The 17,078-nt window shown below is 37.6% G+C and overlaps 1 protein-coding gene across 2 annotated transcripts in view; it reads left to right on the top strand.

Moving 5' to 3' along the window:
• NELL1 (neural EGFL like 1) overlaps window positions 1-17,078 on the top strand; it is an 877,378-nt gene that overhangs the window by 164,692 nt on the left and 695,608 nt on the right. For both annotated transcript variants that reach the window (XM_086677814.1, XM_086677813.1), the window contains exon 5: window positions 5,953-6,049. In XM_086677814.1, coding sequence (XP_086533940.1) covers window positions 5,953-6,049 — 97 coding nt within the window. The remainder of the gene's footprint in view (window positions 1-5,952; window positions 6,050-17,078) is intronic.

The following is a 17,078-nucleotide window of genomic DNA, read 5'->3' as shown; positions in this document are numbered from 1 at the left end:
GGATGGTCAGGGAAGGTCCATGTGAAGGAGACCACTGAGTAGGTGCAAGACTGTTGTGTTGGGGGTTTTATTTACTGCACACGCAGCAGATGTTTAGCGGTTTTAGCAGTTAGGAAGTGCAGGTGCCACTTGAGGGTGAAAGTGCTGGGCCTAGAGGTACCAGCAAAGACCAATTCCTTCTTCCTTGGCAGGGAGGTCTGAGAAAGCAGGCTCAGCCAGGACCAAAATCCTAGAGACTCCAGTGAGTAGTGTGAGGTACGTGGTCCTATGTTGAAGTGCTGGAGTGTAGGGCCACATGGGTCATCCAGGTGGGGAAAGTCTCAGAGATTGGTAAAGAACTAACATATAGGGCAGTCAGGATAAAGATTCTTGCTTGCTTGCTTTCTTGCTATCTATCTATATTTTAAATTTTAGTTGACATATAGTGCAATATTGGTTTCAAGAGCAGAATTCAGTGATAAATCACTTAAATGCAACATCCATTGCTCATCACAAGTGCCCTTAATACCCATCTCCTTTCTAGCCCATCTCCCACCTACTTCCGTCCAGCTCTGTTGGTTCTCTGTAGTTAAGAGTCTCTTGTGGTTTGTTTCCCTCTTTCCTCTCCCCCCGCTTCCCATATGTTCATCTGTTTTAATTCTTAAATTGCCCATATGAGTCAAATCATATGGTATTTGTCTTTCTCTGATTGACTTATGTCGCTTGGCATAATACATTCTAGCTTCATCCACATTATTGAAAATGGCAAGATTTCTTTTTGATGGCTGAGTAATATTCCAGGATACATATTTTGATAAGGATGCATGAGGACAGTCTGAAATAAGAATTTAGAGTGCGGGCCCCTGCTCATTGCTGCTATTTTCATTTTCCCAGAAACCTTTCCTATAGATTGACTAAAACCAGTTCAGGTGCCAAATGGTCTAGGAATGTGCCTAGTACTGGACTAAGCAAAAGTGTTAGGAATAGTAGCCTGTCATATTTTACTCCTAAAAAAGGAAGTGTATTTTTTGTTGGTATTGGTTTAGTGGTTGTGTATCCACACACACTGTAATAACGTGGCAAATTATCTACCTCTCTTTGCTGAATCTTTTTCCAGTCTTACATGAATTTATGATGAACTTTCAACAGAAGTCAAACTTGTGTAAATGTCAGAGAATTACCTATTTTGGAAGAATGTAAAAGCTTGTAGGATGTTTGCTTAGAATTTAGAGTAATATAGAAAAGTTTGATTTATGGCTTGAAAGCATTTAAAAGAAGCTAGAGAATATTTTAAAACTAAATGAAAATACTGAAATTTTAGGATATCGTAGAAAATACACTTGGTCCAAAAATTGTTTTTAATCTACATTTTAGTATCTAAATAAGCTGTTACTTGGCTGTACAACTTTAAAAAGGTTAAACAGAAATGAATGTTCTTTGAGTGAATTTGTAGGGGAAAAGAAGTTGGGTACACATTAAGTGCCTGTAGAAGTGCTGGCTTTTTCTGTCTGTGTGTTAGCTCCACTTTGTTTTCCGTTCAAACCTGAGCTCCCGTGTTTCCGCCTTTGAAAGTGTTTTCTGACTATGGCAGACAGCAATCTGTTTTTCTTTCTGCTTTCATAGATCATTGCACTTCACTGAATAAGGTGTGTGCACGCATGCTGTCTTCCTGGCTCAGGCATTTGACCCGAGGACAAGGACTTGGCCACATTAATTTTGCCGTGTGGGTTCCCGTAGCCAACACGGTGTCACACAGATGATAGACAATCCGATATGATGTGAAGGAAACCTCATTAAACAAAATACTAGAATATCAAGTTTGCATTTCCTGACAACATTGGAAACCAAGGAGTTCACTCTATTAGCTTTGACTTTTCATTTTAATTGGGTGATCCTAGATTTAAGTGACAGATCACAGATCACTGTGCCCTATCTGCATGAGCCAGCCCACCTAAACCCTACCCCTGGGGTCAGCCCTTCTGTGAAGATTCTGATTGTATTTGGCATGTTGGTGGCATAATTCCTTTTGTAAAAGAGGAATAGATAAGGATGTGATCATTTTATTTCTTAGTTTATGATGTGTTATCAAAGCAGTAGTCTGCACAATACTTTTGCTTCATTCAGTCATTCATCTTTCACTCGTTCACTTTTTCCTCCCTTTGCCTTTCCTTTAGGAAAACACTACCACATACCTTATGTGGGGCTTTAAATTTGTATGTGTCTTTGGCTAATAGCTATAAAATTGTTTTAAATGTGTGTATTTTTAGTCTGTATACATTACAGACCCTTTGGCTTTTTTGCCGTAGTCTCGAAACTATTTTAAAATAACTTAAAAAATTTTTTTAAATGTTTGTTTATTTTTGAGACAATGCGAGAGACAGAGTGCAAGCAGCGGAGAGACAGACAGAAGGAGACACAGAATCTGAAGCGGGCTCCAGGCTCTGAGCTGTCAGCCCAGAGCCCAATGTGGTGCTCGAACTCACGAACCATGAGATCATGGCCTGAGCTGAAGTCGGACGCTTAACCAACTGAGCCACTCAGGCGCCCCATATTTTAAAATAATTTTAATATTAAAAGAAACTATTAAGAATGGCACAAAAAAATCATACACTCTTTGCCCAGATTGTTTTTTCTCTCTCTACATAATGTGTTTACATATGTCTGTACTTAAGCACATCATTCTTTTGAATCCTTTGAGAGGAAGTTGCAAAGATCATGACTCTACCCTTAAATACTTCAGTGGATATTAGTGAAGAACAAGACACTTAAAGATACATGATCAAGCCTCAAAATCAGGAAATTGAACATCAATACAATACTGTTATATAATCTACAGTTCCAGTATCACCAAGTTCCTACTAATCTTGGGCATAGGATTTATTTTTTTCTGCTCTCAGCTCCATGCCAGGATTCTGTCTCATATTTATTTTTTATGTCCCATTGGTCTCTTTTAATTGGCAAATGTTCCTCAGTCTTTACTTTCCATGACATGGGCATTTGAAAGAGGACAGGCAGTTATTTTACAGAATGTCCCTTAAATTGGGTTTGTCTGCTTTTCCACATAAGGGTCCCCTGTGTGGGTATGTATTTTTATTTTTATTTTTATTTTTATTTTTTTTTTTTTTTTAAAAATTTTTTTTTCAACATTTATTTTTGGGACAGAGAGAGACAGAGCATGAATAGGGGAGGGGCAGAGAGAGAGGGAGACACAGAACCGGAAACAGGCTCCAGGCTCTGAGCCATCAGCCCAGAGCCTGACGCGGGGCTCGAACTCACGGACCGCGAGATCGTGACCTGGCTGAAGTCGGACGCTTAACCGACTGTGCCACCCAGGCGCCCCTATTTTTATTTTTTTAACACTGTAAGCTCTCTTCATTTTGCTATGTCTGAATCCAGTTCGTTGTTTCTGTCTGCTACATGGAATTCGCCAGTGAGGTCTGCCATTTGGAGTGAATTGTCCAGGCTGGTGGGAAAGCAGCCAGCAGACTTTCCTTGGCATCAGGAGAGGATCCTGATGGGGGCTATGTGACACTGGAAATCAGCACACACCTTTGATACAGGCATCAGGGTCCCTGCCTTGCTTTGGGCTGATGGTTGAGAAAGCAAGCGTCTGAGGCCCAGTATTTCTAGGGAAGAAGGAGTGATTATGCTTGCGAAGATAAGGCATGATGGAAGTTGATTTTTTGATCCTTCCTTCCTTCATGCACTTAATAAACCAGTGATTACGGGCCTCGTCTGCTCATTGGAGCTCACCTTTTGGCGTATCGAAAATCAAAAAGAAAGCATTAAACTGAAAGCTCTTCCTCCAACAGATGCAAATGTTTCACAATGAAAGGTTCAGATAAATAGTTTGACAGTGTTTTTCATTGTGTTAGTGAAGCACCCTTACAGAAAATTATGCTTCTGACTCTTTACCTAAATACAGAGATTTCCATTTCTTTCTGGTTTCTTCTGAACTTCACCAACAGGGAACATAATTTTTGCATTGTTCTCTCCATAGTTCGTAAATAATTTTGCATGCCACTTTCCTCCACTGGAAATTATTTTGTATATACTTTCCCATATTTCACAACCTGCATATTTGTCACTCTTAATGACCATAGTAAATTACATCAGGCTGATCTGCTGTAATTTACGCATTTCTCTTTTGTTGTAAATTTGGCTTGCTCCTAGTTTTTTGTGAATATTAGAAAAAAAATCCTTTTTTAAGGAGGATATATAACAGCTTCTTCGGTTAAAGCAGTTTTGACAGGTTGTTTCATCTAAAATTGTTCATTCTAACATGTGAAAAAGGTTGCATTCCTGTGGAGAAAACACACCCTGCCTTTTTAAGGGAGAATTGTTCCTTGCTTATGTTTGAGCATCCATTTATAATGGAAAGATAATTAGTTGAGATGGAGCTGATATATTTAGAGTTTTCTCCATTGAATACCTTCCATGTATTATTAGGAAATAGCACATTTCTAGTGGAGAATAAGAGAGTGATGGACAGTACAGCGAAGTTCCAAGGCTGCAGTGTGACTGCTCCCGACTCCCAACTGTCACACTCATTCATTGGCCTTGACTCAACTGGATGGTCTCTCAGTTCTTGCCTTTTGAGAACCAGTGGAGGAATGTGCCACTCTTTGGCAGAGGACAGTCAGCTCCCTTCCAGCACGGAGACCTGATGAGTTGTCAGAACTTCCTTACTCTGGAAGTACCTGGAGCTGGCTCCTCGCGCAACTGCTCTGAGCATGTACTGAAGAGGGCAAGGAAGGATAGACCATCAGGAGGAATTGAAATTCGTCTACGGTCTCTATGGCACCCCATCCAGAACCTTCTGAGCATCTAAGGATAAGTCGAATTCTTAGGCAAACTCTTCCTTCCCCTTCTCAGCAGAGACAGTGTTGAGAGGCACTTGGTAGAGGTGAGGTGGAGGCCTGTGATCAGCTGGTGGTTGCAGAGACTATTTCTAAAGAGAGCAGAAATCTCAGGATTTGTGAGTAGGGCAGAACAATTGAGACCATGCCATTGTTCACTAGGTTCTGTGGGTACCTTCAAAGATCCTGGGGCTGTTGCTTCCTCCAAGTTATTTGTCTTCATATATCTTAGGAAGGTTTTGTTTTCATGTACAGAACTTTCTTTTCTTGCTCCTTGAGGGCAGGATTTTGTAGGTCTGGCTTATTTTATCTCTCGTTGCCTTGTGTGGAGCTTGTATCAAAAAAAGTACTCAAAAGAGGTGCCTGGGTGGCTCAGTCGGTTGAGTGTCTGACTTCAGCTCAGGCCATGATCTTGTGGTTTGTGAGTTCTAGCCCCACATCGGGCTCACTGCTGTCAGTGTGGAGCCGACTTTGGGCTTTTCTCTGCCCCTCCTCCACTTACGCACACACTCTCTCAAAAATAAACATTAAAAAAAAAGTGCTCAATAAATCAATATTGGTTGTATGATTTTGTGCACTAAGGATATTGTCATGTGGGCAACTACTACTCTTCTGTTAAGAGGAATGTAGAAGTGAGGAGCAGCTAGATAAACCAAAGTCAGGGAGGAGTAGAGTGCAAAGGGGTGTACCTGGGCTTTACAGCCAGGAAGAGGGAGATCCTCATCCCAACTTTACTACTCCCTGTCTTAACTTGGTTGACCCATTTATGTTCTCTGAACCTCAGCTTTCTCACCTGCAAATGTGGATCAGACCACTTTACTCACAGAGCATGTGTAAGGTTTATTACTCAAAGTAGACAGTTAAAAATGTTTTCTTCCTCCTTTCCCTGCCCAAAGGGTGACAATAGAAAGCCAACAGAGGTCCAGTTAACGTGTCCAAGTGTTGTCAGGAAGTAGATCCCTACATTCATGTTACCCATAATCTGAAATGTGCCACATACTGCTTCTATCTCTCCATACCAGCAGCTAATGCCATGAGGGCTTCAAACAACATACATACCCTTTGGTTCTGCTTTGAGCCTCTTCACTAGTAACTGTGTTTTTTGCCTCTACAGGATTTATGAACGTGTGATAGACCCTCCTGAAACCAACCTTCCCCCAGGAAGCAATGTATGGCTTGGTCAACGCAATCAAAAGCATGGCTTATTCAAAGTAAGCACTTCTTTCTACTTCTGCCATGTAGTTTTCTGTGTGCTTGACACGAATAATTGTCAGAACAATTCTATGAAGTAGGTGCTTTGAAACTAGGCAGAGTTGAGTGATTTGTTCAAGATTGCATAGGATGATGCATAGTGTAAATCATCCTCCACATGTTTCTGACTGACCTAATTCTGGGAGACAGGATAATCTTCAAATTGGCTTCCATTCTCAGAATCTTGGGGTGCATGGACACTGAGCTTCTACTTTTCTTATCTATAAAGAGAGTAATACAATAACTGTGTTATTATACTTTATAGAAACAGGATACATTGATAAAATGAAGAAGTTAAAAACTTCATGAAATTTTAAGAAAGTCTTGTTCTTCAATAGAGTGGCAGACTTTTGCTTCTGGCATTGCGGTAGAATAGATATTTTAAAAAATTCTGCTTCAGAATGCCTATAAATGTTGGATAAAATGGAACAAAAATCTTTGAAGACCCATCATTGCACTTATAAGAAAGGAAATTCTTAGAGGCCAAATATGTGGAGAAAAGTGAAAACCAGAGGGAGGGATGTCTGCCAGTACCAAGAATTTGAAAATGTCTTTTCTGTTATTCCCATTTGAGTGAGATATACTTGACCTATAACACTTTGTAACTTTAAGATGTAAAACTTTTAGATTTGATAGACTTGTATGTTGCAAAATGATTATCAGCAGTATTAACCAACACCTCCCTCATCTTACATAATTATCATTTCTTGTCATGAGATCATTTAAGACCTACTCTCAGCAAAATTCAATTACATAATACAGGATTAGGCACTAGAATGACCATGTTGTACATTAGATCCCCAGACTTTGATTATGTGTGTTATATCTGGAAGTTTGTATACTTAGACTAGCATCTCCCCATTTCCCCCAGCCCGTGGCAACCAGCATTCCACTGTCTCTGAATTTACGTTTTTTGGATTGTACGTATAAGTGGTATCATGCAGTATTTGTTTGTCTCTGTCTTACTTCATTTTGCATAATGCCCTCCGAGTCAATTCGGAAATGTTGACAATGGCAGGATTTTTTTTCCCTCGTGGCTGAATATATTCTATTGTATATGTACCACAACTTTTTTAGCCATTCATCTGTTGACATATACTTAAATTTTTTTATGTTTTATCTGTTGTGAGTATTGTGGCAATGAATATAGGGGTGAAAATACCTCTTTGAGGAAGTGCTTTGATTTCTTTTGGCTATATACTCAATAATACACCCAGATGTGGGATTGCTGGATGGTATGGTTGTTTTATTTTTAACTTTTTGAGGAATTTCCATAGCTATACTAGTTTATATTTCCACGGTGTACAAGGGTTCCTTTTTACTCACACTTGTTATTTTTTGTCTTTCTGATGATAGCCATTTTAATATGTGTGAAGTGATATTTCATTGGGGTTTTGATGTGCATTCCCAGATGATTAGTGTTGTTGAGCACCTCATGTACGTATTGACCATTTGCACATCTTTGGAAAGATGACCATTGAGTTCCTCTGCCCTTTTATAATCAGCTTTTATTTGTTTATTTGCTGTTGTGTCATATGAGTTTTTAAATATGTTTTGGTTATTAACTTCTTATCAGATTGCTGATTTGCAAATGTTTACTCCCATCCCATAGGATGCCTTTTAATTTTGTTGATTGTTTCCTTTGCTGTGTAGAAGCTTTTTGTTTGTAGATCCACTTATTAATTTTTGCTTTCATAGCTTATGCTTTTGGTGTCCTATCCAAAAAATAATTGCCAAGACCAATGCCAAGGAGCTTTTCCCCTGTTTTCTTCTAGGAGTTTTATGGTTTCAGATCTTGCGTTTAAGTCTTTAATCTGTTTTAATTTTTTTGTGAGTGGTAATACAGGAATCCAATTTGTTCTCAATGCGGTTATCCAGTTTTCCCAAAACCATTTGTTGAAGAGACCATTCTTTCCTTATTTGTCAAGAAGTAGTTGATTATATGTGCAGCAGTTTATTGTTGAGCTCTTGATCCTGTTCCTTTGGTCTATGGTTTTTTCTTTTCTTTCTTTTTTTTTTTTTTTGCCAGTATCATACTTCTTTGATTACTAGACCTTTGTAGTCTACATTTGACTCTTGAACAGAAGGGGTTTGAACTACACGTGCCTACTTACACAGGGATGTTTTTCAATAAATGCAGTACAGTACTGTAAGTCTATTTTCTCTCAGGATTTTACCATTTTTCTTTAGCTTTATTGTAGGAACACAGTATATAATACATAAAGCTTACAAAATATGTGTTGTTTATGTTATTGGTAGGACTATAGCCAACAGTAGGCTATTAGTAGTTAAGTATTGGGGGAGTCAGAAGTTACTAACCTCTGCATTGATAAAGGGTCTAATGTAGTTTGAAATCAGGAAATGTGATGCATTTAGCTTTGTTCTTCTTTCTTAGGATTGATTGCTTTGGCTCTTAGGTCTTTTGTGGTTTGAAACAATTTTTTTCTTTTTTGTTTGAAAGTGCCAGTCAGATTTTGATAGGGATTGCACTGAGTCTGTAAAAGGGTTTTGGTAGTATGGATATTTAAACAATATTCTTCCAATTCATGAATATGGATATCTTTACATTTGTGTCTACTTCAATTTTTTTTTTCTTTTTTTTAATCAAAGTCTTATAGTTTTCAGTGTACAGATTTTTCACCTTCTGGTTAATTTCCTAAGTATTACACTGTTGTTGATGCTGTTGTGAATAAGATTCTTTTATTTTTCAGATATTTCATTGTTAGTGTATGGAAATGCAACTGATTTTTGTATGTTGATTTTGTAACCTGCAGCTTTACTGACCTCATTGATTAGTGCTAAAAGTTTTTTGGTGGAATATTCTATGCTCAATTTTCTGAGTCTTTTTATTATGAAGGGAGGTTGTATTTTGTCAATTCTTTTTCTGCATCTATGAGATGATATGGTTTTTTAAATCTCATTCTATTAGGGTGAGTCACATTTATTGATTAGCATATGTTGAACCAGTTTTTGCATTCTAGGGATAAATCTACTTGATCATGATGTATGATTCTTTAATGTGTCATGAATTCAGCTTGTTAATATATTTTTATGTCTATATTCATCAGGGTTATTGGCCTGTAGTTTTCTTATAGTATTCTTCCCTGATTTTGGTATAGGATAATGCTGGTCCTCTTAAATTAGTTGGTGAATTTGGGAAAGACTCAAATTTGGAAGAGTTCGAGAAGGATTGGTGTTAAATTATACTTAAGTGTTTGGTAGAATTCACCCATGAACCCATTTGGTCCTGGGATTTTCTTTTCCTTTAAAATTGAAGGTATAATTTACATAAAGCATAAGTCATTCCTTCCAATGTGCAGTTTTGAGTTTTAGAAAATTGATAGAGTCACATACCCACCATCATAGTCAAGATAAAGGACAATACCATAACCTCCCCAAATTCCCTTGTAACACTTTTGATTCATCTCTTCTAATCCTGAATGGCTAGTAACCACTGATCTATTGTCTGGCCCTATGGTTTTGCCTTTCCCAGAATATTCTATAAATGAAATCATATATATATGTATGTATGTTGAGGTTCACCCATGTTATATGCATCAATGATTCTTTTTATGGTACTCTAATTCTGTAGTATGGGTGTACTACAGTTTGTTTATCCATTCCTCAATTACTAGACATTCAAGTTATGAGTTTTGGCCATTTACGTATAAAGCCACTAAAAATGCTTGCACATAGGTGTTTGTATGAACACAAGTTTTCTTCCGGGTATGTATCACTGGGATTGCTAGACTGTTTATGAAGCGTATGTTTAACTTGATAAGAAAATGCCATTGCATTTTCCAAAGTGGCCATACTATTTTGCAATGCTACAACGATGCGTGGAAGTCCCAGTTAGAGCTTTAAATTTCAACAGTCTGTGCAGGATGGGAAGAATGTCCTAGATCTCATGCAATATTGGAAGATGGAGCAGAAACTTCTAAAACCAAGCCACAATTTAGAAGACTACATCTCTAGCCAAGGGTGGACAGAAGCATCTACTACTTAGCCACAGGAAGCAATCCAGTAACTAGTCTTTCTCCACCTCAGTTTCACACAGTTCTGTAATGAGAATTTGAAACCATAGTCCTGCTATCATGCAGCCTGGAAATTTGGATTTATTTTGCCCATGAAGTTCAAGAAACTGTCTTAAAGCATTCCTGGATTGGGAACCTTGGGATTCTGGATGAAGAAAATACAAATTATCTTTGGAGAAGTTTTCCTTCTATGCAGACCTCACAGGATTCTCACAGATTAAGATCATGCAAATAGAATTTTAAGTCCTTATGAGTGAGAGTTAGAAGGAGTAACAAACTTTGAATTAGCCCTCAAAGGGCTGCAGAAATTGAAATTACAAGAAATTTTGAAAATCCTGATGTTTTAAAATGTTTAATGCAACAAAATAACCAATTGTGATGACTAGAGAGTATAAATATGATGAGGGAGATCTGAACCAAAAAGAAGTTCCAGAAAAGAAAAGTACAGGTATTGAAGTAAAAGAAAAAACCTCAACCCACTAAACAGTAAATTAGACACAGGTGGGGAGAGCATTTGTAGTGTAGAAAATATTGTCAAAGTAATTACCTTAATAGTGGGAAGCTAAAGAGAGGGAAATAGAAAAAAGCTTAAAATGTAGAGAAGAAATATAGAAAAAAAATATTACATATGTGTTTAGTGTGTTTATATTCATACATATATATTTGAAAAATCCAGAAGATAACAGAAGGGGTTATGGGCTCCATTAGAAGTATGATGGCTAAGAATTCCCTAAAATTGATAAAACACTAATTCTGATTATAGCAACTATAATGTAATCAAAGTATATATTAGCTATTGTTGTCTATCAAGAAACTGAGCTATTTTTTAAGCTTCTGAGTTTTTTCTTTAGATCACAATTCTTATTTTATTTTTTATTTTTGAGAGAGAGAGAGAGAGACAGAATATGAGCAGGGGAGGGGCAGAGAGAGAGGGAGACACAGAATCTGAAGCAGGCTCCAGGCTCTGAGCTGTCAGCACAGAGCCCTACGCAGGGCTTGAACTCACAGGCCAAAGTCTCATCTCATAATCTCAGTAGAGATTACTAGCCAAAGTCTGATGCTTAACTAGCTAAGCCACCCAGACGCCGCTACATAACAATTCTTTGTGTGATTAGATGATTTTTCTGGTCTGGCCTGGCTATGCTATTATCTATTGGGCTCTCACATGTCTGTGGTCATTTGGCAGATCAGCAGGGGGCAGGATGATCTAAGATGGCCTCTTGACATCTCTGGTTGTAGGCTGGCTGTTGACTAGTGTACCTCAGTTCTTCTCCATATGGTCTCTCATTCTCTAGTGGTCTAGGGGCTTATCCACATGACAGTCTTAAGAGCCCAAGTGTAAGAAGACAGCAAGCCTGAGCTTATTAGTACTTTTCAAGGCTCAGCTTGCCTTACACAGTGGCTAATATTTTATTGCCCAGAGCAAGTCATAACCAAGAGCCAAACTCATAGTCCATCTCTTGAAGGACTATTCTGTATATCGTTGCAAGGATATGGATGTGAGGAAGGGAAGAAGTTTGGACCATTTTAATCTATTACACAAGCAAGATAGCCACACTTAGACATATTACTGGAATAGTAGAACCCCCCAAAGACACAGAAAAGATACTAACAATAGCTCCTAAAAGGTAAATTTTCCACAGAAGAATAACAGATGGAACAGCTGGCTTTTAATCAGTAACAGCAGAAGACAGTGATAATAGAAAGAATTTTTTTCAAAGTTTTCAAAGAAAATCACTCCCAAATGTAGTAGCATATATCCAGCTTAATTCTCATTTGAGAATGAGCATGAGATAAGAACTTATAGATAAATAAAACTGTTTTATGACCAACAGGTGCTCGTTAAAGAAACTTTGCAAAAGAGAAGACATACAAAATACAAGGGGGAATTGGTGAACAAATGGGGAGTATACACAAACCTTAATCATTACTTGATTAAATAATAATGCCCAATTTTGGAAAAAATAAAATTAAAAATATTACAAGACAAAATGGTGGGGCTATCTGATTTTAAAGTACTATAAGGCCTGTATTTAGAAAATGAATAGAGAAATTGGCTAACTATATTAAATTAAGTTCACATGTTAAAAATTCACCAACACCAAAATAAAAATATTGCTTCCAGATTTAATTTTTTTTTTTAAGGTTTATTCATTTTTTCAGAGACACAGAGAGCCTGTGGGGGGGGGGAGGGGTGGAGAGAGAGACATACACACACACAGAATCTGAAGCTCTCTAGGCTTTGCACTGTCAGCACAGAACCTAACAGGCACAGGGTTCGAACTCATGGCCTGTGAGATCATGACCTGAGCTGAAGTCCGATGCTTAACCAACTGGGCCACCCAGGTGCCCTCACATTTCAGTATTTGAGAAAGAGATATTTGTAAAAAGTTCTATGAACCCTGAGGCACCTGGGTGGCTCAGTTGGTAAAGCAAGCAACCATTGGTTTTGGCTCAGGTCATGATGTCATGGTTTGTGAATTCTACCCCTACTGGCAGTGGGAGAGCCTGCTTGGGATTCTCTTTCCCTCTCTCTCTGCCCCTTTCGTGTATTTTCTCTTCCTCTCTCTCTCTCTCTCTCTCTCTCTCTCTCAAATTAAATAAATAAGCTTTATCAAATAAAGTTCAACCCAGAATAAGGCAAGAAGAGAAAAAAGTTTTAATATAAACTAGATATAATTCCAGTGCATAATATTTACTAACAAATTAAGTGATTTACACTTACTGGGTAAAAGTCTGAGTACTATATTGGATTCATAAAACTCCAATCCCGATGTATATTGTTTATATTGAAACAATACAAAATAAAGACTTATTTTTTGCTTTTATGGCCATTGCTGGAGCACCAGTGGCCAAAAGGAAGTTCAGTCCCTTCCTGACTTCTGACCGGAGCAAGGACCATAAAAGGCATTTCAATGCACATTCCCAAATTCCCACAAAGATGGCCTTCCTTTCCTTCCAAAGAACTGAGACAGAAGTACAACATTTGATTCATGCCCACCCGAAAAGGATGATGAAACACAGGTTGTGTGAGGACACTATAAAGGTCAGCAAACTGGCAAAGTAGTCCAGGTTTACAGGGAGAAATATGTCATCTCCATTGAATGAGTACAGCAAGAGAAGGCAGGTGGCACAGTGTCCACGTGGGCATCTACCCTAGCAAGGTCTATCAGTAGACTAAAACTGGATGAAGACCACAAAAAGATCCTTGAACGTAGGAAAGGAAAATGGCAAATGTGAGGTAGAAACAACTGAGAAGATGCAAGAATAAAGTAATCTTCTATGTAACTTTAAACAAAAACTGTGAAAATGAAGGGAAAAAAAAGGGATTCATAAATGTTGGTAGTGAAATGCCTAAAAAAAAAAAAAAAAAAAACAGGCCAAATGAAAGAAAAAGGAGCTGTAGAATGCTCTGGCATGATCAAACTTCAAGGCACCCAAAGTTACGGCATAATAAACAATTTTAAAGATGCATACACCTGATATGTAACTTAAATATACATTGCAGCATTACAGAATACTCCGGAAGGATGGTGTTCTCACTACAGGGTGTTAGGTCAACTGAATATCCCTATGGGGAAATACTAATCCTGGACTCTATTTCCCACTACATGCAAAATCAATTCTGGGGGATTATAGATGTAAATCTGAAAGGTAAACCAGTAAAGCCTAAAAAGACAGGATAGAAAAAATATCTTTATGGCCTTGATGTAGGAAAAATATTTCTTAAATAAGTTATAAAATAACTACAAAGAGAAAGTTTGATGTACTTAAAATTTGCAAGCCCCCCCCCCCAATATGTAAGAGAGTAAAATAGAAACTATCCAATTAGTTCTATCCTACAAAGGCCAAAAAGGCAGAAAAATCGATGAGTAAAGTATCCAACTTGAGATGTTAGCAAATGGAAATAAATAAATAAAAGAAAGAAAACATGAAAAAACAAACATATAAGAATAGAAATGAAAATAAGGAGTAGGATACAATAGACAAGATCTGGAAAAACACAATTTGATTATTTGAAAAGACAAATCTGGAAGTTTGAGCAAGAAAAAAGAGAAAGCATTAAAAAAACAAAATACTGCAAATACTAAAACAGTAATTAATCATTGATTTTATATAATAAAATGGAAAATTAGAGAAAAATGGGCAATTTCCTGAAACTATAAATTATCAAAATGGACTTTGGAAATGAAACGGTCTTAGAATCAATAAAGTATTCTAAGGAATTCATGATACAAAATCTGTGTTAGCTTTCATTGCAAAGCAAGTTTATTCAAAGCTTAGTGGCTTGAAACAGCAAGTATTTAGCTCACAATTTTGTGCATTGGTGCTTTGGGTTGGGCTGAGATGACTGATTCTGGTATTCTGAGGGTTCACTCATGCAGTTTGAGCAGCTTCTGGTTTTCTGGGGACTGGCTATACTGGAATGGACTTAGCTGGGATGGCACATCTCTCCTTCATGTGATCTCTTATTCTCAGCAGTCTAGCCTGATCTTCTTTATAAGTCGGCTGATGAGGGTTTCCAGAGCTGGAGTAGAAATATGCAGGGTCTTTTGAAACCAAGGCTGAAAACTTGCACATTGTATTTTGTTGCATTATATTGGCCAAAGCAAGTTTTAAGGCCAGACTCAAGGATATGGGAAATAGATTCCATCTTTTGATGGGAAATACTACAAATTCCCATTGCACAGGGTAGCAGTCTGGTAAGGAGCAAAGGATTGTGACCGATTTTCACAATTTACCATGTCTGTCCACCAAACAACCACTGGCTTCAGACAGTTTTACAGGGGAGTTTTATCACATCCAAGGAAATGATTCCTATCTTGTATAAATTCTTATGGAGAAGAGAATAAATGAAAATATCTCCCATCTCGTTTATGAAGATAGTTTAGCATTCAACTCTTGATTTCTGCTCAAGTTGTGACCCCAGGGTCATGGGATCAAGTTCTGCATCAGGCTCCACGTTGAGCCTCAAGCCTGCTTAAGATTGTCTATCTCCATCTGTCCCTCTCCCCAGCTCTCATGCATTCTCTCTCTCTCTCTCTCTCTCTCTCTCTCTCTCTCTCTCTCAAATTAAAAAAAAAATTGGAGTTTTATAATACAATGTACTTTTGAACACAGATTAGATTAAAAATTCTAAAAGAAAAAAAAATAGCGTAAATTAGCAATCCAAATCTAGCTGTGTGTTTCTGGATGTGTGTGAGACCAAGTTGGTGATTTCAACAATGCTAAACTACTTTTATCAATACATCGACTAATACAAGTCACATTAAACAGAAAAATCTATGGTTATCTCCAGAGGCAGAAAAAGCACTAGATACAATTCAGTACTGACTCATGATAAATTCTTAGCAAAATAGGAATCGAAGGAAACTTCATTAAACTGAAAGTGTGCATAAAGCAAACATACAAAAACGATTGTTCTTAGAGTTTAAATATTAAGAGAATTCCTGTTATAATCTGGAGTCTTACAAGAATCTTTATTACCATAATTTATTTTCAACATGATAGTGTAGGTCCTTCTGGCAGAAAAACAAATCCCAACCCCCAAAATGCCCCCACGTGCCCCTCAAAACACAAGGGTTAGTAAAAAAAATAGTGAGAAATTATATAATGGTTTGCATAGAAAATAGAATTCACAAATTATTACAGTTACCAAGATTGTTCTGAAACAGTGCTGGATATAAAAACCAGAGAGAAAATCATTTGCATTGCTGAAAAAGTAGCATCAACAAAATGCAGTTAAATAGAATATTTCATTTATAAGATCAAAAAATTTATAAAGTGCTTAAGGATAAAAATATATGTATAATGATTATGGAAAAAAATATAAAATTTTATTAAAAATCATTAGAGAAGACCTAAATGAGGACAGGTGCTTGGAGAAGGCTTAAAAATGGCAATTCTACCCAAATTGATTTCTCAATTGGATGAACTTATAATAAATTCCCCAAAGGATTTTATTTTCTGATAAAATCTGCAAGCTGATTTTAAAAATGATATGGAAGAATAAAGACCAATAATATTTCTGAAGAAGTAAAAGGAATGGCTTTCAGATCTTATTATAAGCTTATAGCAATCAACAGTTTGATATCCATGTAAGGATTGGCACATGAATCAAGAGAATAGCCTGGAGAGGCCAGAAAGGGACTTTTTATTTGTGGCAACTTGATACATAACTGAATTGGCATTCCTGATCTATGAGGAAGGGATGTATTCATAAATAAATGGTTATGAAAATCATTGCTTTAAATATTTCATGTATATACTAATTGATGTAATTGATTTTGGTGTGTATTGTCAGGAAAAGCTTTAATATATTTGGAAACCATACACCAAAATCAATTACAATTAAATACATAAATGTGTTGCACCTGGGTGACTCTGTTGACCATCCAACTCTTGATTTCAGTTCAGGTCATGATCTCATGGTTGATGGCATCACGTCCCAAGTTGGGCTCTGCATTGATAGCTCAGAGCCTGCTTGGAATTCTATCTCCCTCCCTCCCCTGCCCCCCTCCACTAGGTACCAGTGCCTGTTCTCTCTCTCTCTCTCTCTCTCTCTCTCTCTCTCTCTCTCTCTCTCGCCTTCTTCCTCCCTCCCTCCCTCTTCCTCTCTCTCTCTCCCTCTTCCTCTCTCTCTCTCCCTCTTCCTCTCTCTCTCTCTCTCTCTCTCTCTCCCCCTCTCCCTCACTCTCTTCCTCTCTCCCTCCCTTCCTCCCGCCCCCACCCCCAAATAAATAAACATTAAACAAAATACCTAAGTGTGAACTTTGCAAGTTTTAGAAGACAATATGGGAGCATATATTCATGATCACGGGGTGGGAAAGAAGCAATAATAAGTATAAAGCCGTTAAAGATACTATTGACAAATTTAATATATAAAACAAGTTGAATATGTTTCTCAAAGATGACCTGGGCAACCAGATCAATTAGTAGAGCATATCCAGTAGAG

This window comes from Puma concolor, chromosome D1 (genome assembly GCF_028749965.1).
Source record: "Puma concolor isolate L17-30 chromosome D1, mPumCon1.1.hap2, whole genome shotgun sequence".
Lineage (NCBI taxonomy): Eukaryota > Metazoa > Chordata > Mammalia > Carnivora > Felidae > Puma > Puma concolor.
Note: the sequence above shows the minus strand (reverse complement) of the source record. Positions and strands in the feature narration are given on the sequence as shown.